Source organism: Sceloporus undulatus, chromosome 3 (genome assembly GCF_019175285.1).
Source record: "Sceloporus undulatus isolate JIND9_A2432 ecotype Alabama chromosome 3, SceUnd_v1.1, whole genome shotgun sequence".
Taxonomy (NCBI): Eukaryota; Metazoa; Chordata; class Lepidosauria; order Squamata; family Phrynosomatidae; genus Sceloporus; species Sceloporus undulatus.
In genome coordinates, this window is record NC_056524.1 from 62,395,627 (window position 1) to 62,418,003 (window position 22,377).

General features: G+C 38.9%; 1 protein-coding gene across 2 annotated transcripts in view; it reads right to left on the bottom strand.

The window, feature by feature from the left end:
* Positions 1-662: 662 nt before the first annotated feature.
* LOC121925384 (amyloid beta precursor protein) overlaps positions 663-22,377 on the bottom strand; it is a 213,387-nt gene continuing 191,672 nt past the window's right edge. For both annotated transcript variants that reach the window (XM_042457470.1, XM_042457469.1), the window contains 3 exons: positions 7,225-7,325; positions 4,060-4,206; positions 663-1,908 (listed from right to left, as the gene is read on the bottom strand). In XM_042457470.1, coding sequence (XP_042313404.1) covers positions 1,807-1,908; positions 4,060-4,206; positions 7,225-7,325 — 350 coding nt within the window. In that variant the 3' untranslated portion in view covers positions 663-1,806. The remainder of the gene's footprint in view (positions 1,909-4,059; positions 4,207-7,224; positions 7,326-22,377) is intronic.

Sequence of the window (22,377 nt, forward strand, 5' to 3'; positions counted from 1 at the left end):
AGTGCGGGATGAGTCCTTCCTGAATCTTCGTTCGTGAAGTAAAGCCAGAGAGATGGGGGGGGGGGTAATTTTAGAAGTAATATTCCCTACCCCCAAATTATGCAGACTATTTTAGGATTATTTTAGGATTAAACAGTGACAACGACCAAGGAATTGATCTCTGGCAGGTAAGTAGGTAAGACTTGTGTAGTCAGCAATTACTTTGCAGACATCTGCAGTGCGCCCCCTTGAGTTGAGTCTTTTCTAGGTCAATGTTAGCACTATCACAGAAGTTGTCAATGGGCTGCCTAGTATAACAGTGTAGCATGAATTTCTGATGAAAAAGCCATCTTGCAGAAAATGCCCCACAGCTGCTGCAAAAATTGCCTCTGTGGCTAGTTACTGCCTTTCCAAATTGATTACAATTTACTAATAGTGGGGGTTATCAGAATAACGATTATAAGCAGTTAACTTTCGGGATTTGAAGATGATCTGACAAAAGCCACAAATACACTTGCTTTTCCAACTTCAATTAGGCACCAATAACATCACACAAATCTCAGCAAAAGCTTGCTCTTTGGTGAACAGCTTGTGGCTTACTTTGCTTACTGGGCACTCATTTGCATTGTGCACAAGTGGCAACTTAGGATAGCTGTTACAAAATCACAACACTTCAACGGAACTCCTCCAGGAATGTATTTATTTACATTAAAACACTATTATACAAACTCAAAAAAGACATTTTAGAGGGGAAGGCATGCCCAAGCAAACACCCCTCTCACCTAATGCCATTTTGTTTCACTGTATTCAAAATGGGAATTCTATGAACCAGGCATATTGGGAGGGGAAACCTACCCAACATCAAATGTGAACACATGATGGTCACTGTTAAAGTCACCTCCCTCTCAGTATTTGTTTCTTCACCCAAATAAAACTCTTGCCCAATGGTTTTATTTGTAATTTATTTAACACAGTGTAGAAAGCTATCAATTCAGAAGCAATGATTCTGTACAATCATCCTGCAGAAATGTTTGTAGGATCCCTGTTAATTTTTCAACTAGCAGGCACTTTCCCCACCCCACCCCCTATAAAAGTGCTCACAATTAACAGGGACTCCTTTTTTTTTAAAAGATGAAAAGATACGTGGAAAAAAAGTCTTACCCCCTTAATGCCTAAGGTGTGCACATAAAACAGGCACAAAGAAACAAACATGTATTCCCATGATTTCTACATCACTAGTACAGCAGAAGCAACAATCTGTACAATAAAATGCAACTGCAGAAGAAAATAATTTTAACTCATCTGGAATACTTTTCTAAAAAAAATAATAATCATAATCTTGATCTTGATCATAAAATGCATAGTGATCAGAAGGAAAACTCAGCAAAGAGAAGCAGCTCAATCCCACATACACAGAAAGCATCCCCCATCGATTCTTAAAGCATATTTCATTTAGACTTCCCCCCCATCACAAATCACAAGAATAATATACAACTGGCTAAAGGAGCTATATGATAAATAATTGGGAAAGAATCTATTCATGCACTAGTTAGGTACAGCTAAACTTTACAGTACACAAAAAACATTCATTAATAATGTAGTGTAAAGACTGAAATGTAAAGAGAGAATACATTACTGATTTTATAATTCAAGTTCAGGCATCTACTTGTGTTACAGCACAGCTGTCAAAAGGCGATAATGAGTAAATAATAAAACAAAGTGTTTTTTGTTTGCTTGTCTGCTTGTTTCCACATTATTCTTTAACTGAACACCAATGGGCAGTGAAGCAATCATTTGCTGTCCAACTCTTGAGGCTGCTGTGGTGTTCTAATTCTGCATCTGTTCAAAGAACTTGTAGGTTGGATTTTCATAGCCATTTTGTTGCATCTTAGAAAGGTGGCGTTCCTCTGGTGTCACTGCAGCATCCACCTAAAGCAGCCATCAGGAAGACGATGGTTAATACTGGCATAGTCATATTTACAATAGCTTTTCCCTTTAAAGTAGAACAAGTTTGAATACAAAAGCTCTAAAAGGACAACTAGGGCCCGTTACAAACGGGCCTAAAAGTATGTCCTGGGGACGTACTAGGGTTAGAAAGGGGTGTCACTTCTTGACGCCCCTAACCCTAGTACGGACCCAGTCCTTAAAAAATGGTGGCGCCCGTTCCACACGGGGGCCGCCATTATGACATCACAAACGTGCCACCTCCAAATGAGGTGGTGCAGATGTGACGTCGTTGCGCCACGCGAGGGCACCTAGAGCGCCCTTTCCATGGCGCAAGAAGGAGCTCCGAAATGGAGCTCCTTCTGAGGTTTGCATCCCTGGCGCAGCCTTTAGATGGCTGCGCCAGGGACTCAAGGGAGAAAGGGGCTGAGCGGCCCCTTTCTCCTCCTCTCCGCCCCATCGGGTGTCCTCGGGGCTTGAAGCCCCAAGGACACCACTTTCCAGGCCATGGGGAAGCGGCCTTTTGCCGCTTCCCCGCAGCCTGGAAAGCGGTGGATCGGGGTCTCGGAGGCTGCTGTTGTGGCAGCTGAGGCCCCGATACAGCGGGGAAAGGGCCGGATACAGGCCGCCCCAAATGGGCGGTCTGTAATGCGCCTAGGTAATCAAAATGAAGTGTACTAACATGAGGCCTTTTTACATCACACAATTATAGTGCTATGATTCCACTCTCACTGTCATGATAACATCCTATGGAATCCTGGGAATTGCAATTGAGGGAGGGGCACAGCTAGAATGCTCTATTTCCTCCCCAAACTACTATGATTGTGTAGTGTAAACTGGGCCATGGTTCATGAGTTGCAGGCAAGTGTAGACACTCATTTTAGCTGACTGACTTAACAAAAGAACATTAAAGCTTCATCTATATCCATGAATGGCAGAACAACAGTTACCCACTACTAGTTTTGTTCCCAAAGAATACTGAGGGTGGGGGGTGGGGGGTCCATTCACACCATTCAGTGTGAAGTCACTGTGGTATAGTGGTTTGGGTGCAGGACTAGGAACCAGGGTCCAAATCCCTGCTCAGACATGGAAACCTACTGGGTGACCCTGCAAAAATTATAATCTCTCTGCTTCAGATGAAGACAAAGGCAAACCCCCTCTGAACAAATTTTGCAAAGAAATCCCAGTGATAGGTTTGCCTAAATTGGAAATGACCAAGTCACACAACAACAAATGCTATTTAAACTTATGTGGCACCACCCTATGCAATAAACGGGCTTGTATTTTGGTGAGGTGACCAATTAAATAAATTATTTTATTAAAACTGCAGCTGCGAGATGTTTAGGGCCTCTTTGTGCTATTGCGCAAGGCACATCACCAGCAGACATCAATGAACATTTGAAGTGGATGTTTTGAAACTGCCTGTCATTTACAACACTTTCCAGTGGAGCAGGCATTCTTAGCATCCATACAAAAGGATAAAAGGTTTACCAGTTAAACACTTTTTCAGAGTATTTGGCTCATTGTTTTCAAACAATTACACTGGGATAGATCCAGAGAAACATGTGAATAAAAGAATTGCCAGAATACAACTCTTTCCTGCCCCTATTTCTTCATTAGGAACAGTGATAGTTCTCTCATTTTTAAAGTAGATGTATCACTTCAAGGTGTTTCAAAAAGAAAAGAAACGTTCAGTCTAGCTGTTTAACAGTCATTCCAACTAATCCAGTCTTGTATGCCTCTGAGGAATGTCACAGCTTCCTTCCACCACGCTCAACATCCAGCAAAGCCCTGCTATAAAGATGTGCTCAGCAGTTCCTTGAACAAATATATACTGATTATCTTCAGTTCTTTTATTCTACCTTTCCTAACAATTAACAAAATTGGGAAAAAAATTTGTTTGAATCAGCCAGTTTGCTTACAACTCATTTGATACAGGTAATGGGTCTAGATGTTAATTGAACTGTTCCTATTGAAATGTCCCTTAATTTTCATAACTACAGAAAGCATTAACATGCTGCTTCCCCACCCTTCAAATTCTCAGATTGTTTTAGGGATACTATCCCTGTCTGCAAGTATTATATGAAGATGTGTACTGCAGCAAGAGAAATCACAGTGCAAGTGTTTTTTACTTACCTCCACTACACCATGATGGATGGATGTATATTGTTTCTTCTTTAGCATCACCAGAGTAATGACAATCACTGTTGCAATTACAACACCGCCTACCATTAGTCCAATGATGGCACCTTTGTTTGAACCTACATCTTCAGCAAAGAATACCTAAATACAGTATCAAAAATAATGGTAGCAAATTAGTTACAGAATTTGAGAAGTTAAGGTATATTTTCCCCAATGCATTTTTGTAACTTCTATTTCTAAAATAATACAAAATGTACTCTACAGTCCACTTATTTCTCGGGCAGTTTACTGGTTATCAAGTAAAATACTTTGTCTCTGGTAAAATACCAAAAATGTGTTTCCATAAATGAAGTAAACTAGCACAATAAAGGCTTGTTTCTTCTGATGCTGAGGATCTTATCACCTACTGACTGTTCAGTAGGAAGATAAGTAAATGTTAGTGCAACCACCAAAGCTGTGGGCCAATGGACCTACATGTGAGAAGTATCACAGCTGTGGAGAAGAAAAATAGACATGTCTTATCATAGTTAGTATTCATGAAGCTCCTCTGTAGTTGACATAGCAGTGCTAAAGAAGAGGCTAGCCACCCCAAAGAGACTGATAGCAGAGTACAGAATTCAATTTGTCTTCTGGCATTACAAACATCTACAGGGACTGTTAGGTGGTAAGAGCCCCTATGAGTAAAAAAATAATTAAAAATTAAAAGATCTGAGCACCAGACCATTGTATCTAACAATGAGAAGGCCTTAGACAAGTACAATGATAGGCAAGGGATTTCTATTGTTCAAATGATGAATAGATGTAGATCAGGATAGCTGGCACCATTTCAGATTGAAAAGGTATATATGACAGTATTGTTTGATAATTAACTACTAGAAGGGTCTTACTCCCTTTTAAACATATGCTCACACACTGATTTGTAAGATAGACAGCTTGCAAAATTGCAGAAGCACCAACAGGTATTTCTCAGAAAAGGGCTGAGGTCCTCCATGATTGAGCAAAGTGTACAAGTTCCCAATGTAGGATTTCTACCATCAATCCCAGTAATCATGATTTTGCTGTGATAGCTGGGAGTAGGCAGAGAAGCATCTGCCTAGGGGAACAGTACCAAAAATCTTCTCTGCAATCCACAAGCAAGAGAATGGCAGTATGGTGGGGGTTATTGGAGCAATACAGTGAGTACAGCCGGCCCTTCTTATACACAGATTTTTTATACACGGATTTAAGCATACACGGTTTGAAAATGTTCCAAAAAAAGTATAAATTTACCTTGATTTTCCATTTTTTATAAGGGACACCATTTTGCTATTTCATTATATGTAATGGAACTTGAGCATACACGGATTTTGTTATACACGGGAGATCTTGGAACCAAACCCCAGCGTATAACAAGGGTCCACTGTACTACAAAGAAGCTTTGCTCACTGAAGAGAAAGGAAAGGAACACCAACTGTCAAAGGGAAAATGGAAGTCAGAGCATCCTATTCTGTTTGAAGGATGAAAGCTGGTATTTACTGTATATACTCATGTATAAGTCTAGAAATTTTAGTCAAAAATTGACCCAAAAAACCTGGGTCGACTTATCCATGGCTTAAGGTAAGCACTGTAACTTTTATCAAAAAAGGAACCACGCCCTGGTGAAAGGTGAGAGATTAATCTCTTCTCAGAGCACCTAAAAGAAGCATTAATCCCCTCTACTATCTCATCTATCTAGCCTTTAGGGTGAGCACAAACAGTTATGCCTGTCAAAATTTTTAAAGATCTTTAGCAGCATTTTCCTTTGCATCATTTTCCTTTACACCCTTTATTACATGCTGCTAAATTTTACCCTTGACTAATCCACAGGGCATATCAAAATCCTTAATTTTGGCATCAAAACCTGTCCTCGACATACATTAGGTTATCTTATAGTCGAATACACACACACACACGGTAGTAATTTTTTAAAAATATAATATATAGGTAGATTCAATGATACTACAGTTGAGGTTTTCAAAAGTTAAATGAGAGTACAAGGGTGCTTGGAAGGGGAATATGAATTATGCTACCCTGAAAAATCCTACAGAGGTACTAATATAATTAAAAAATAGAAGAAAAAAAATTGAAAACGAATTGAAACTGGAAATATAAAATGAAACAATGTAATAATTAGGTTTCAGTTTCAGTATTGCACAAAACAATCAAGAACAAACATATAGTGATTGTAAATTTAAAACTTGTTAATTTTATTTAGTTTGCATTTAAACTAAGGTCTGCTATTTACTTTTATCTATCCAAAGAGTTTAATATTTAACTGGCCCAAAACTGGATAAAAAGCGGGGTAGATTTTGTGTGTGTGTGTGTGTGTGTGCTCACACATGCCTTCAAATCACCTGTTGATTATGGCAACCCCATGAATTTCATAAAATTTTACTATGCAGGGAATATTCAGGGGTGGTTTGCAAGTTTCTCTTTCTGAAATATAACCTAGAGCACCTGATATTTGTTGGTGGTGTCTCATCTGAGTACTAACTGTGGCTGACCCTGCTTAGCATCCAGGATCAGACAGGATATGGTGCCTTTAAGGTATTACACGTCAGGAGGGTAAACTAGACTGTCTAAATACTTAAATTTGGGGCTCTACAGATGGGCCGCCCCTTTTAGCCCCGGATCGTTGCTGCAGCAACCACACGCCACAGCAGCGATCTGCTCCTTGCAAGGGGCGCCATAGGCGCACCATGATGATGCCCCTTCTGCACAGTGCCATTTGGATGGGCACATGCCAAGCTGGTGCCCATGTAGGGCTTCAAGCATGTGGACGCTTATCCCTCACCATGCATACAGGCCAGCACAAAGGGCTGGTCTGTACTGCCCCTTACTGCCTAAAATACTCTAAGAATAAAGCAGTATTTGTGCTAAGAAAGGATATATGGACCTCCTTATCCACAGATTCTTTATCCATTGGTTCAACCCACCATGGCTTGAAAATATTTTAAAAAATAATAAATTCCAAAAAGCAAAACTTGATTTAGCCATTTTATATAAGAGACACCATTTTACCCCTATATATATATATATATGCCACTGTATATAATGGGACTTGAGCATCCATGGATTTTGGTATTCACTGTGGATCCTTGAACCACAGCCCAGCAGACACTAAGGGCCCACTGTACTCACCAGTTTCTGATGATGTACTTCATACCCTGAATCATGTCTATACTCTGCATCCATCTTTAATTCTGAGGTCTCTTCTGTTTTAACATTGGTTAATCCAGAACCTAGATTGTGCAAACAAGACAAACAAGAGCAAGTAGTAAGTCCACACATATGGTCAACCTCCACCACAGAAATTATATGAAAATCCACAAACAAGGAAGCCTTTAAGGAAATATGTGTTGAGTGAAATAATGAAATGGGGTGTGATAAAAATATTAACAAAACAAAGAAACAAAATGAAAAAAGCAGGCAATGACTTTAGTTCTACTGGTTAATCCCAGCTGGAACTGTTGAATGTGATGTCAACACATAGGTAAATATCACTGATACAATAAGTCTATGCTAATTGGGACTAACAACAGGATTTAGATCAAAGTGTACTACTAAAAGATCTGCAATAGACTTCCAACAGTGGTCAAGGGGAAATGAAATTTACAGACCATATGAAGAACCAATTTAGCACAGTGACTGCTTCAGAGGATAGTTCACAAAAATAACACTTTTACTAGATTACAGAAAGTTCTGAACGGTACTCATTGCAGGACAACCCATTTGTGTGCAGGACAGAGACCATGAAGAAGATGGTCTATAGATATTCTTTTCCAAGTTATATAACTAATAATGCAAACAAGTTTTAATTAAATATACAGGTTGTAAGAAACACTGTTTTCCTAGCTGGAAAACTTACACTAAGAGAAAGACTTTGTAAGTGGGAAATTGTAAATCAGACTTGGTATATCACTATATCAGTTTAATACTTTTTATCTTATATGCAATAAGGGATATATGGCCATAACATTTTCCTGTTTAAGAATAAAAATAATGTGTATGCACCTGTCCTTTGGAGAACACTGTGCACTATCATAAATAGTGTTACTTTGTGGGAGATCTGGATGATGTGTAATTAAAACCAGGTTATTGCCGAGAAAGACAAGAGGCCTATCCTGAAAAAACTCTGAATCTAGACAAATATGATACATCTTTCTGTCCCTTTCCATGCAACCATTATATGTGGACTTGCCACAGATAGGGTGTTATGAGTATATCTCATGGAAATACATTTATTGCCCCTTATACTGTTGCCATATGCTGTTTATACATAAAGTGCTTCAAAGCTGGATCTAAAATTGTAACCATTCATGCTGCCATCTTGCTAATGTCATGGTGTCATAAGAAACTTGCCAACTTCTTCAAAAGAAAGCATGTCTGGATAAAATCCACAAGAAAAAACTAACAACAGCCAAGTTTCTCTCTTCTCAGCTGCTGAATACATGCCACATAAATGCTTTAAGGAAGTTAGCTATGTTCCAAGATGGTTTAGTAATCTAACAATTACCTGCTTGGGGCCTTGAAAACAAAGTTGGCAAATCTACAAAATATCATACCTTCCATTTTATTCTGGCACGAGGAATAGCATGTACAGTTATCATGCCAAGAAGAATGCACTGGCCAAATTATTTTACTGTTTGCACCATCCTTAGCAGCAGTGAGATCAGGTATACAAACTTAACTTTGAACCAAAGTGACCAGACCGCTGGGTTACTCTCTTTTTTTGGACATTACATGTAAAATGTGGCTTGAGTGTGGTTCTCATGTAACCACAGGGACACAGAAAAAGACATTAAATACATGAGTGCAACTGATGTATCTGTATTTTATTATTATGTAAACAGCAGCAAAGCGCAACCCTGTGCAAACTCTGACTTGTTTTGAATACACAGGTGGAAAGGAAACTTTGGCGGGATACACACCGCCATATAGTACGTACTGTATACGTACTAGGGTTAGGAAGGGGCGGTGCTTCCTAACTCTAGTACGTATACAGTACGTACAAGATGGCGGCGCCCCTTCCACATGGGCGCCGCCATCTTTACGTACTGGACGCATAGCGTCCAGACGTGTTGCGGCGCCTATGACGTTGCGAGGGTTTTAATTTCGGTATGAATTCTAGGATATATATTTATATGTTACCACATTAGCACAATCTGTTCTTGTGAAGTCTAAATATTGTCTATGAACAGTTCAAAAAAAGCTGAAAGGATATGCATTGCACTATTGGTATATATTGGAGTGTAGTAGAGCACTCTGGATGGTGTTTTAATTCATAGTTATCTCTCGTCTTAACTTTTTTGGCAAATTCACACTTAAAAAACACAAATGGAGAGAGCACATAAAGAAACAGAGTAGTGGTACTGTAGGAGCAGGAAACCTACTCAAGTAGTCTGTCTAACCTCTTTCTCTAGGTTATAAAATGTTGATTTTGAGCAAGTACTGAGGGCATTTGTATGCCCTGAGGGATCCCCCATGAATAACAAAATCTTGGATGTTCAAGTCCCATTAAATATATCCCCTCTCTGCTTTCATGGGGCTCTGTCCGGCCACCCCCACCCCCGTGAAAACAAAAATTGTAGATATTTAGCCCCATGGCTTGAATGGGGGGTGCCTGCGAGTGCCTGCGCACACGCACGCAGGAACACCTCATTAAAGCCCCTCGTTTGCCCCGTGCAGTAAGAGAGGGTCTGAATCTGAAGTCTGCAAAAACAAAGGGGTGACTGACAATTAATAGTAAAATAGTGTCCCTTATATAAAAGGGCAAAATCACAATTTGCTTTATGGAATTTATATTTTTTTAATATTTTCAAGCCGTGGGTGCTTGAATCCATGGAAAGAATGGCTGTTTCCAATTAGTAAGTGGTGAATCTATCTTGGTTTTAATGTGAACCACCTTAGGTGCTGAACTTTATCCCAAAATGATTCAGCACCTTGGATATTGCATTCTCTACCCTGCTGACATGGAAGCCCTGGTACTTATCTGGGAATAGGATCCATTTGAATGAGTGAGGCTTACCTCGGAGTAGACATTATGCCATAAAAAGATTTTCCCCTCAGGAAGCTAAAGTACGTTGATGCCAACATCTAAGAAAAAAATTCAAGAGGTCAAGTATATAAAACTCGACATAGTTATTTAAATAAGATTGCTATAAGCAGATGGACAGAGAATAGCCCCATGCCCTAACTGAACATAATTATGTTCATTCACTTTGTCACCAAATGCTTTAAAATAACATGCTTTTGGTGAGTTGGTGTTCTTGTCAAGGAAACGTTTTCTTCGCTTCTTCCTGCTTCCTGTTCTGCTTAGCTACCTACATATGAAATGTCACCAAGCTATTTGGCGGCTAGACGTGCATGCACAGTAACATCAATCCCAATTTAGAAAATGAGGGAAGTAGTGATGATGTTGACACTAAATGAATACATGCTGCTGGAGCTGATACCCATGGAGTCACTGAATGCCAGTGAGAATTGGATCATTCCATGTGCCGAACCAGAGCTAGATAATGCAGAATTAGTGAGTTTGACCAAGAAATTATGGTTAGTGCTGCTGATAGTCACAGTAAACATTGAGCAACACATGTGTGGTTGACGTCAGGTCACATTTGTGGCAGACAGTCCACACAGCTAATCATTCATTGATAGATCCTTGTTCTGTGGAAGTACAGTCTCTGGCTGTGGATTGACAGCAAGAATCAGGAAAGTAGAAATGTATTAGAATAGAGAGGAGGTTTTAGTTTTGCAGAGGCCATTTGTTGTATGATGCAGTTGAAGCCACCGTTAATAAGAATTGTTAGAGAACACAAAGCACTGTCCCACAGTAATGTGAATTGCTACAGACTCCTATTTCTTTGCATTTACTGCAGTTTCTTACATTTTTATTTTCTGTTTCTGTTTCTGTTAACTGTTTCGGTAGACCTTTATGTTCTTTGAATAAATTTTAACCAGTCCTGTATTTTTTCTGTTGCAATAATTTTACCAGTTGCAACACATTAAGGAGTAATTGTTACAGTATAGATAGATTAAAATGCTATTTGCTGAATTTTCTTTTTTCTCGATGAACTGCTTCAAAAAGGCAAAACTACTCTGATGATGTCCTTGGCAAACATGATCAGTGAGCCAGAATCCAGTTTGGAAATGATGCCTCATGCCTTCACTGACAGAGACTAAAACAACAGTTGAGCTTCTTCCGGTTGATGGGAATTCAGCCTAGATAATCTTCAGCTTGGCATCCTTTTGCAGTTGATTCATCCCAGCAAATACTGAAAATGAAGGTATGTAAGGGAATGAAGAGTTGTTTGGATTTGGGGTGTGTGTGTCATAGTAGTGATTATTATGAGACAGGTTGTGACCTCTGTACTCAGGCAGGAATTGTTCATTTTGAGTAGTGAAAGTCTGCCAGAACAGCTTACCTTTCTGTAGCTTGCAGTAGACTACACGACATTGTAATGCATAATAAATCTAATAGTTGAAGTTCATGTCGCTATGAACAGAGAAGCAGTCAAAATACACATGAGATGTCTGGACCCACTAAAAAAATATTGGCAGACTTATCAGAATTGGGTGGCAACATTGAAATAATGAATGCCTAATTAAAGAAGGTATTTGAGCTGTTAATTATCAAGTTACTGGTGCCATGGAGATTCCAAAAGTGAAATTTAGGGGGAATATGGTCATCAAACAAGAAACATTACAAGTAGCTAATTTCAGAATTTCCTGTGTTAAAACTTTCATAACTGAGCTATTTACTTCCTTAAAAGCAATATTTGATATAAATTTATAATATTGGAATTATGACATGGAAAGAAATTGATAAAATATCTAGAATACCTATTTGGAGAGAGGAATATGGACTTTGTTGAACATGGAGTCAGTATGTGCGTTCCTCCATTCTATATATATGATAAGATTCTGTTTCACTTTCTCAGTTAACGCAGATGCTTTTATTTGGTTCCAGCCATGTTTACGATTTAGAAAGACCAGTGGTTTGTGGTGGTGGCTGTTTTTTTTGCTTTGGTTTGGTTTTTGTTTTTTGTCGGCTTTCAAATGGCAAGTCAGATAGTAAATCGTCAAGGAAGAATGTTGTGCAAGACTAGCGTGGAAAATATTATTATTATTATTATTATTATTATTATTATTTATTATTATTATTTATGTTTTATAATATTTTTCCCAAGGCAACAATACAGAATCTATGACTTCTTTTTGTTTTAAGTGGTTGCTAGTAAAAAGTGGTTTTCGTTTTGTCCTAGAACTCTGGGATACGAGAATTCAACCCCCTACTCCGCATGGAAACCCACTTGGTGACTTTGGAAAAGTCCCACTCTCTCAGCCTTAGTGGAAGGCAATGCCGACCTTCTCTGAGAGGGAGAAAGTCATAAAAGCTAAAGCACAAAACAAGCTCAGGCTTGCTAGAGGGTTAAAACCAATAAAGAGGGTAGAAAAAACAGTAAACAATAAAAGTTACTACAAAAGAGAAGGACAAGAAGATGCTGCGAGGAGAAGATGGTGAAATTCAAACAGGGAATAGAGAAAAGGCAGAACTATGCAACACCTTCTTTACCTCAGTCCTTCTCTGAAAAGAACAGTGCTTCAACCGGGAGAAATGGAGCAGGTGATGCAGTAGAGAAATGCAGAACAGAATAGGTAAAGAGGTAGTAGAAGAATATTTGGCTACTTTCAATGAATTCATCTCAAGGGCCAGATGAACCACATCAACAGTATAAGAACTGCGCAGAAGTATTTTCAATACCTTTTCAGATTCCTGGAGAACAGGAAAGGTCCAAGCAGATTGGAAGAAGGACAAATATTTGTCCCCATCTTCAAAAACAAAGCAGTCCCAGGAATTTCCACACAGTCAGCTGACATCAGTACCACGAAAAATTTTAGAGGAGATCATTAGAGGCAGTCTATTATGACCAAGATTGGATGACCTTAACAGATTAGAAAGCTCAGGCCACCAAACTGACAAAATGAATTTCAACAGGAGAAATGTAGACTACTACACTAAGGTGGTATAAAATGCTCCACAGATATATAGGATGGGTGACATCTTGCTTGATGGCAGTACATGCAAAAGGGGTTTAGGGCCTAGAACACAAACGACGGGCCAAATAGAACAGCTTCTGGATGCTTTAGGGTTGTGGCATTTGACAACACATGCCCCCAAGAGCCAGAAGCCACTCCAAGGCAACTAGGGAGCAAATAATTGTCTCCTGCCAGCCGCCCATTTGAGACTGCGTAGGGCCCACTTTGGAAGTGGTCCATGCATCGCCATGGTCCCAGAGGGACAGAGATCACACCTTCTGCCCGTCTACTTCACCCCTTAATGGACTGAGGCTGAACATGAGTCAGCAGTGTGATGCGGCACACAGTTCAAGAAGGATGTGCACAAGCTGAAGCATATCCAGAAGAAGGGCAATCGAAATGGTGAGCAGTTGGAAACCATGCCCGATGAGGAACAGCTTAGTGAGCTGGGTATTTTTACCTGAGGGAAGTAGATAAGGGGTGACATGATAGTCATTTGAAGAGATGTCATAATAGGATAGAGCAAGCTATTTTCTGCTGCGCAGAGACAAGGACCCAGGCAAATGGATTCAAGCTACAGGAAAGAGATTCCATCTAAAGATTAGGAAGAACTTTCTGATGGTGAGAACTGTTCAGCAAGTGGAACACATGCCCTTGGACAATGATGGAATCTCCTTTCAAGTTTTTAAGCCATCTGTCAGAGAGTTTTGATGGTGTCCTCATGTATGGCAGGGATTGGACTGAGTGGCCACTTGAGGTCTCTTCCACACTCTGATTCTTGATTTGTTTTCACAAATGGCCGCATTTCGTCTCTTGCATTTTTAATAGGCCTCCAACATCTTGGAAAAGCTTGGGGTGGAAGAAAAAGATGTACAGCAAGTGTAGTTATACAAAAGTCAGTGTAATTGAGAGAAATTTGTGACAGTTCAGCTGTGTGATGACAGCTACCATTATTTCCAGTATAGGTTGTACTGCCTTATATATACATTTTTATCTAATCATCTGGAACTAAAGCTCTATTGTTTTGCTTGAAATAAAACATGACTTTACATGGCTTTCGCTCAACACACACACACACACACACACACACACAAAAAATAGTGCCTTTTTAAAGAATTTAAGATATGTGTTATTATTAGAGATTTCATTCTTCTATCTTGCTAAGAATTGGTCCTATTTTCTTGGTTTTATGTGTGTGGTTATCTTTGATCAGTATTCAAACTGAGAGATTGTATCCTTTTGGTCTGGGAGGGAAAAAGTTTCTTTATTTTCTTTTATTTTTTTTTGTACCTGTGGATTTGCTTTCAAAGTAAAATAAGCATCATAAATATAAGACATAACTTACTTCACCCAGATGGTACCAGCCACAGGTCGGTGGATAAATATATCTCCATTCTTGAATGCCACTCAGTACCAGTTGCTGGGGAGTATGAGTTGGAAGGGGCTAGTGTATTCATGTTCCATGGTTGGCTTCCCACTGGCTTCTGCTGGTCACTGCGGACTAGTGGAAGATTGGCTTGATAAAACATGACCTATTTCTTAAAATGCTTGGAGTGAATCCCAAACGGTGTAAATGCGGGATCCCTCATTAAGGCTTGCCAACAAAAGACAGCTTGGAATGTTAGTTATGAACATAATTGGATAAAATTGACCATTGGAAATTGCAAAATTACTTCACTCACCATACAGACTGACCACTAAAATTATTTAACTAGTTGGGTTATTAATTAACATGTAAGTTACAATGTGACACTTCTGCCAACTGTGGGATATACGAGAATGACATGGAGCTTGTCATGTTGACCTTAGGAGGCACATTTTGTTATTGGCTCTTTCAAAGTCCCTCTTGTCTTTTCGGGTCACTTTTACTCCAAACTAGAAATTTCCCCCACATGAGTACAAAGCCCTAGTATGGTTGTGCCCGTGGAAAGTTGGAATCCAATACTGGTCTAAGGAAAGCTGAGAAAAAGCATCTTACAACCTGTTCAATCCAGTTGGTCACTCATCTGCATCTGTTTTTCTTCCACACCCCACTTCATTCACCTTTCAATGAAAGGAATGAGATCAGATCTACCACACGTACCATAATAAGTGTAGAGTGTTAACTATTCGTAATTGAATCAAGGCTTGAAAATACTTAATCTGAAACAGCTGGAAAACTTCTGAACATATGCGTAATATTGTGTACACAAGCTAATAAACTGATCTTTTTCTGCCCTCTATTCTCAGTCATGAAGAACTAAAAATTTGCCAATAGCATTTAATATGTCGTGTATAGGAACCAGAGATCCCAAATTCATCTGTTTCTCTCAAATTTATGACCAAATACCTCCACAAGCCCATTCTTCTCTGCATCATTTTACCTTAATTTTAAAATTAACAGGGGGTAGTAAAAGGAGGGACAAGGAGGGAGAGGTGTGTTAAAAGAATTGGAGAAAGAGGCGAGAAAGAGGCAAGAGGAAATAGAGGTGATGTGTTTGAGAAAAACTTTAGTCTTCATGTGCTGAGTGAACAAGATTACGAAGAAGTTATTGCAGCTCAACCTAGACAGTATTATATAAGACTATATATTACACCATAATACACAACAGAAATATTCAAAAGATAATAATGAATAAGGAAGGAAGTAATTGAAGCATCAATAAATCCCCCCCACACACACATATATACTAGAATATTCAGACACTTTCATGCAGTCCATGATGATAGTGTAAAAAAATGACATTTGATTAAAGAAGAACTGGCTATTGGTGGCCTTGCTAAGCAAACAAATGATTCACAATCCATGCCTGATGAACTTTTTTCCTTCCTTTTCATTTTTCTTTCCCAAACTCAGCTTTTCTGCTGTTTCTAGAATTCCAGAAGACTCTTCTCTGTTCCCTCCTCTAGTCTCCCAAAAAAAAAATCATATAGATTGCCTACAAACAACAGAGCTCAGTGGTACATTTCCTTGCTTGTGTTTTCTTCTCACTGAGGAAGCAGGCCTCCATAGCTACTGAACGTGGAAAAGGGAGAGGGTACCCACCCTAACAAATTCTAATGAATTCTGACAAACTAATTCACTAAAGTATATTTAACTCGGTGTAATTGGAGATTAGCATGTTGATAATTTAATGAATTAATAGAATGTTAATTTCAAGGTCTGAAAGGATATGGTACAGATAGACTCATAAAACCTACTGATTGGCTGCAGCTCTCTCACGTCTTCAATCAATGTGTTTGTTTGGTTGTCTTTGGATGTAATGTATAAATGGCCCTCAGTGCATTCTTTTATGGTGCTGAACATTCTTCATACATTTCTGACAAATGCATATGGTTTTATTAAAAGCTGTGACTTCTACTCTCCGCATGCAGATTGGTTCAGCCCACTTTAAGAATTTATTTCAGTCTGTACTACTGTGAGTGTGCTATTGACTGAATGAGAGTGTGCTATACTAGCCCGGGATGGGCAAGACATGTCCCCAAGGCTACCCCTCCAAAGGCTCTTTTTACTTCCATGCCCCTCTGATATAGGGGCACATAGCAATTTGGTCTTTTGAGAGCAATATTTTCCAGTATGGGAGACTTTTTTTAAAATGCATTTTTTGTCTCCCAAACATCCGAGAGGCACAGGAACTGTGCCAGGCAAAACTGGGAGGTGTAAATGAGTATGTGGCCCAACCGTGGTCTTGAAGGGGGTAACCTAGCCCTTGGAAGTTGCCCCCTTCTGAGCTTATTTACCCTACTACACCAAAATAAATTAATTGTGAGCTGTAAAAGAATTTATAATACATGCTTGCCATGTCATGTTGCAGAGGTTTTTTGGCTTATTTTGGAGAATATTTTACATTGCCTGCTCATACCATTTTTTTGCTGCCAATACCTGCTGTACTGTTTGGGACATCACATCTCCAGCACATAGAGGCTTGCAGTGGACCCTCCAATGACTTTGGACTGCACTGCTTCACAATCACTCACCTTTGGACTGCTGGCTATGGCAGACATAATTATGTGCCCAAAAGCATCCCAAGGTCACCTTGTGGCGAATCATTGCTAACCTTTTAGTTATCTAGGCTATTTATCTACTTTGCTAAATTGAAATAAATAAATAGTATGAATTAGCTGTTCATATTACTTTCTGGAATAAGCAGAGAACAGAAGGTGAACTTTCTGAAAGTTGTGGAGTTTATGAGGTGTATTGTAGAATTTTCAGCAAACACTCCAATGCCTCACCAAACTACTAGCCCCAAAGATTTCTAGGAGGGCCATAGCAATTAAAATGGAATTAAAGCTATGCAATTGGGATGAGTAAAAAAATCACTGGTGCTTCTTTTCCATTATCAAAGTGTTTTCCCAGAGAGTGGAAGAAATGACTTTGGACTCTCATCCATATATCTTTTCAACCACCAATCTGAATGTAGGGTTGAAAGCAAGTACTAAGATTAGACTGTGCAAAAGTCTTAATGCTCGCTGTACATTGAAATAGCTCAATTATCTGCCTATCGTAGAAACTTGCACATTTCCCTGGAATACTCATCCTGAGTTACCTGTCTGTATTTCAAGTGGGTGGCTTCATTATCATTTTAAACTCAGTATGTCCAAACTGATGTCTCATATGATTCAAAGTTTTTTCATTTACTTTGCCATTGTAATAGATCATCCGTTGAACAGCCACAAAGTCTCATTTGGTTTTTCCACTCTTCATTTACCCACCACTACTATATTCAGCCTATCAACAATCACATTGCTTCTCCTTTTGTAACATGAGAAAAAGATGGCCTTCTTGATCATCTCTCACCTTGGCTGATACAGTCATCTCTCTCAGCTTCTAATTCTCAAACCAACTTCTTAACTGCATGTTGAAGTGACAGTTCTCTTTAAATCTCTTCGATGTTTCCTCAGCCAATTCTTTGTGTACACAATTCTTGGGTTTCTCTCTCCACTTCTACATGTGGCTTCACCACTACTCTGTCATCCAAAGGTTCCCACTGACTGGAATGCTCAGCCCTTCTCTGTTATAGCTCATCTTTGGATCTGCCTCTCAGACGTCTATGCAATGCCTCTTTAATTTGTGCAACTGAAATGTTCTTTTCCTTCCCTTTTATTTGCCGTTGTGTCTCCCCATGTTGAACTCTGAGGAAAGGCCACCCTTTTTGCATTTGTTACCTCTCTGCATGTTGACTACTGTATTAATTAATGAATTACTTGATAATGACTTTAAAGTTAAATTTCACTAGTACCTTTTCAAAGGATGGATTGTACTAGAAGTAACGATTCACGTAGCCCTCCAGAACTTTATACCTTGTGTTTGGCTATAATCAGTCTTATTCAGCAGTGATAGCTATTGTAGTCCAAGCAATAGTGTGTTGGTTGGAGAAGGCTAAATTAGAAGTAGCTGCTAGCAGAATGGATATTTATTTCATATCTTTTAAGCTCCTAGTTGTGTCTTCAGATATGCTATGTGACCCCAATAAATCATACCAACAAGGTTTGTCTTAGTTCAAAGATATAGAGAATCATTCAGCCCTCTAGAGTTGTTCGGCTGCAAGTCCCCGTGTCCCTAGCAAACATAGACACATGTCAGGACTACTTGGACTTATATTTGGTGACATCTGGAGAGCAATGTTCATATTTGTTTTTCCTAGAAAATAGGAGTTAATGGAAACTTCAGATGACCATAAACAAGTAGACAAAACAACATGGCAAAAGGCAAACGTGATAGCATCTATGGGTTCTGAACACTAGTCATGGATGTGTATGATGTCTGCAATTTGAATGTTGCCACATTTAGCATGTGCATGCCATAGCACACCTAGCAACACTCTTTTAGTATTCTTTTCCCTCTCAAAAAATGAACAATACTTTCTTCTGAGAGCACTGTCTAAATTGTACAAATGCTTTTTTACACTCAGAAGGTATTCTCAGAAGAAGACATTTGTTTCATTGTTCATGAGGGGGGAAATGCTAAAAGAGGCTTGCTAGGTAGTTGTACTGCTACACTTGTAGCATAATTGTCTTGAGAAGGTTATAAAATGGTGTCTGAAACTAGGCCAAGAGAAACTGGAATAATGAATTTAGTAATGTAAAAAGAACTGTATGTGCAATATTTAAGCTGTCCGTTCTCAGTAAAAGGCGGGTACATTTTTTTCCATTTAAATTGAAAAAGGCTTTTTATTGAGAGTTAATTGCCTCATGATAGCTAATACGTTGAGTAAGAGATAATAGATTGAAAAAGTGGCTATAAATATTTAGTTTGAAATTATTTCCATTCCCTCCTTTTATTTCCAGAGTTAACTTAAAGCAAATCTTTTCCAGCTGTTGCTTTTGTAACTTGTTTAGCATAATCTTCCTGCCCATCCCAGCAAAACATAGATGACTTATTTTGAAGCTTTGTTTATTTTTTTTATTTCTTTTTCTTTCCTTTTGTTGTTTCTTTGGCTGCAAATACCCAGTTGAGCCCGTGATGCCCGTCCAGCTGCAGACAGAGGACTCACCACACGACCAGGTATATAATTTGCAGGCTTTACCTAACCTGTCTTTGCCCTGCAGTTCTGTGTTTGCTTGAGTTGAATGATGACTCACTTTCTCTGCTGAATCTTGAATCTTCCCATAACACTGTCTCAGCATAATTTCCTGCCAGTGCTTGAATAAGATTTCTCCTTTTAACATTTCCTCTGACCATGTGTCATTATTATGCCAAGAGTTAAAGATAGAGCGTGGATGATTTGGAACTCCTCCCCTCCTTCTAGCACATAGTTTTTTTTCCTCTCAGAATTTGAAATAGGGTAGCTCTATGGGAATTCAAATACTGTATTTCTGGCATATAAGACTACTTTTTAACCCAGGAAAATCTTCTCAAAAGTCGGGGGGTCATCTTATACACCGGGTGTCATCTTATAGGCAGGTGCTGAACTTCGAGCTGGACTGGAGAATCTGCAGTCCTGTATATGGTGGGGGAGCTCAAAACGCTGCTGGCCGCATCCCCATCATCTGTGATGATCGTATGAAGCAGCTACCGCTCTTGAAGTCTGGAGACAGTGAGGCTGGGCAAGCAGGGAGAGTTGACCAATCCAAGCAGGCTTTGTAAACAAGGTTCCTGCTAAGTACCTGCATGTCATTTGAATTAAAATCCATATTGAATCAAATCTGAGTTTTTTTATTTGTATTGGTGTGCTTGGAGAGGGGGTAGTCATATTACGTGAGTATATCCCAAACTCTATAATTTAAACGGAAAAAGTTGGGGGTCGTCTTATACGCCCAGTGCCTTATACGCCGGAAAATACGTATGTGTGCGTTTGTGGGATACTATTTATATTGAAGCATAATTTATGTTTTGGAGCTGAAAATGTTACATTCAACGACGTGTGTAAACTTTTAAAGGGGGATTCTTCCACTTAAATTACTCTGTTCTGGGGAATTCCCCAAATACTTAAACAAAATGCTCATATTCAGTCTGAAATGTGAATAAGAAATATTTTCCAGTACCTTCTAACAGATAAATGATGTGTTATATTTAGAAGTTTTACTGTCTAGATATTCTTGATGAGAATAGTATACTACTAGCTGTTTAAAATTGCAAGAATCGTAATCTCTTAAGCCAATGTAGAGTGAAAGGGTTACTCCTATTTGTATGAAATTAGATAGTTGTTTCTCTCATAAGACACTTTGAAATAACGGATTCTATTTGATAACGTACTTCCCTAGGTATTTATTTGAATGTCATTTTGTATAGTATGTTTAAGATAATAAGATAAAAGAAGTAAATCCCATTCATTTGCCAGCTGTTTAAAGCAATAACAAATTATAGATAACTTTCAGCTCAAAATAGGCACTTTCCAAAAGATTTATGTACTTCATTGCTTCTCACATGACTTGTCCAACCACACTCATACCTCTATTTGCAGCTCACAAAACTGAACCACTAGAGTGCTTGCAAAATCTTCATTAAATATCTGAACTTGTATGGCATGGTGAGTTGGAGGCCTTGATCTTCTTTACTCAACATGGCTTTAGATAAAAACAAACCTGTCTACTGGAAAGGTAGCAAGACTAGACAAGGTTTGGTTGCCTGTTCTTGATAAGACCCATAATCAGAGAGTGCTCAAGCTGTAGGCCTTTGACAGTAACAGTACACAATGACAAAAACAGGATGAGTTATTTCTAAAGTGTAACCTTTAGATGGCACAGCTTTGGAATGATGTCAGCTGCCTTTGCACTTTTACCTGTTTCTATCATTTCAAATAAAGCAAATAAATCTGTTTTGTCTCGCAACTTTCTAGTGCTTTCATCTTAGTGCTAACAAAATGTCTTCCTGCAAGCAGGTTCAGTTCCATAGTCTTGTAGTAAACTGACAGAGGCTGCGCAAGATAACAGCTGGCATAAGGTGTTGATTGTTAATGTTCCAAGGCTAATTAATAAACTCATTTCGTACTTGCTACATTACATATCTGCTCCAAATATGCTTCAAACAAAATCAGAAACATAGAAATCCGTCAAACTTCTCCCAGCATCAGGTTAAACATCGCTCGTAGTTGAAGCATGCAATACAGCCCCTACCCAGTAGACGATAGCAAAATATAATAATAAAATAATAATAATAATAATAATAATAATAATAATACAAAATTAATGAGACCGCTTTTCCAAAGATCAAGCGGTTACAGTCATAAAACCAAGTAAGAAACACATCATAAAAATCCATATTCAAAATACAATAATAACACTAAAACTCCCACAAAACCAAGGTATACAGTGTTATCAGTAATATAGGTTTTTTCTAGCTGCTTATTTTATTTCAAGGAGATCTTCTGTTGAAGTGAGTGGAAGCTTCCCTAAACATACAATAGTTCATAGAGGTATATAATCTTTTAAAACTTTATTTTAGCATTGATTTATTTTTAATATTTGTAGTAATTTAATTCTATTTTAATATACTATTTTGTATGTTTTTAACAGTATGGTGTTTTTTTAATGTTGTAAGCTACCTGGGTCCCAGCCTTGGGAGAAGGGTGGGATATAAATAAATAAATATAATAATAATAAAATAACACACAACAAACAATAATAGAGGGGATTTTTTGGTTACGATCATGGGAAAGAAAAAAAGGAATTTAGGGCGGGTACACCGCCGCTTTGCGGCGCTCCCCCCGCGCGCCACCATTTGCTCCGCGCGGGAGCCGCGCAGCCAAACCGCGGACTCCCGCAGGAGCAAAAAGAGCTCATTCGGAGCTTCTTCTTCTGCGCCTCTATGACGTTGCGAGCGCGCGCAGGTGCATT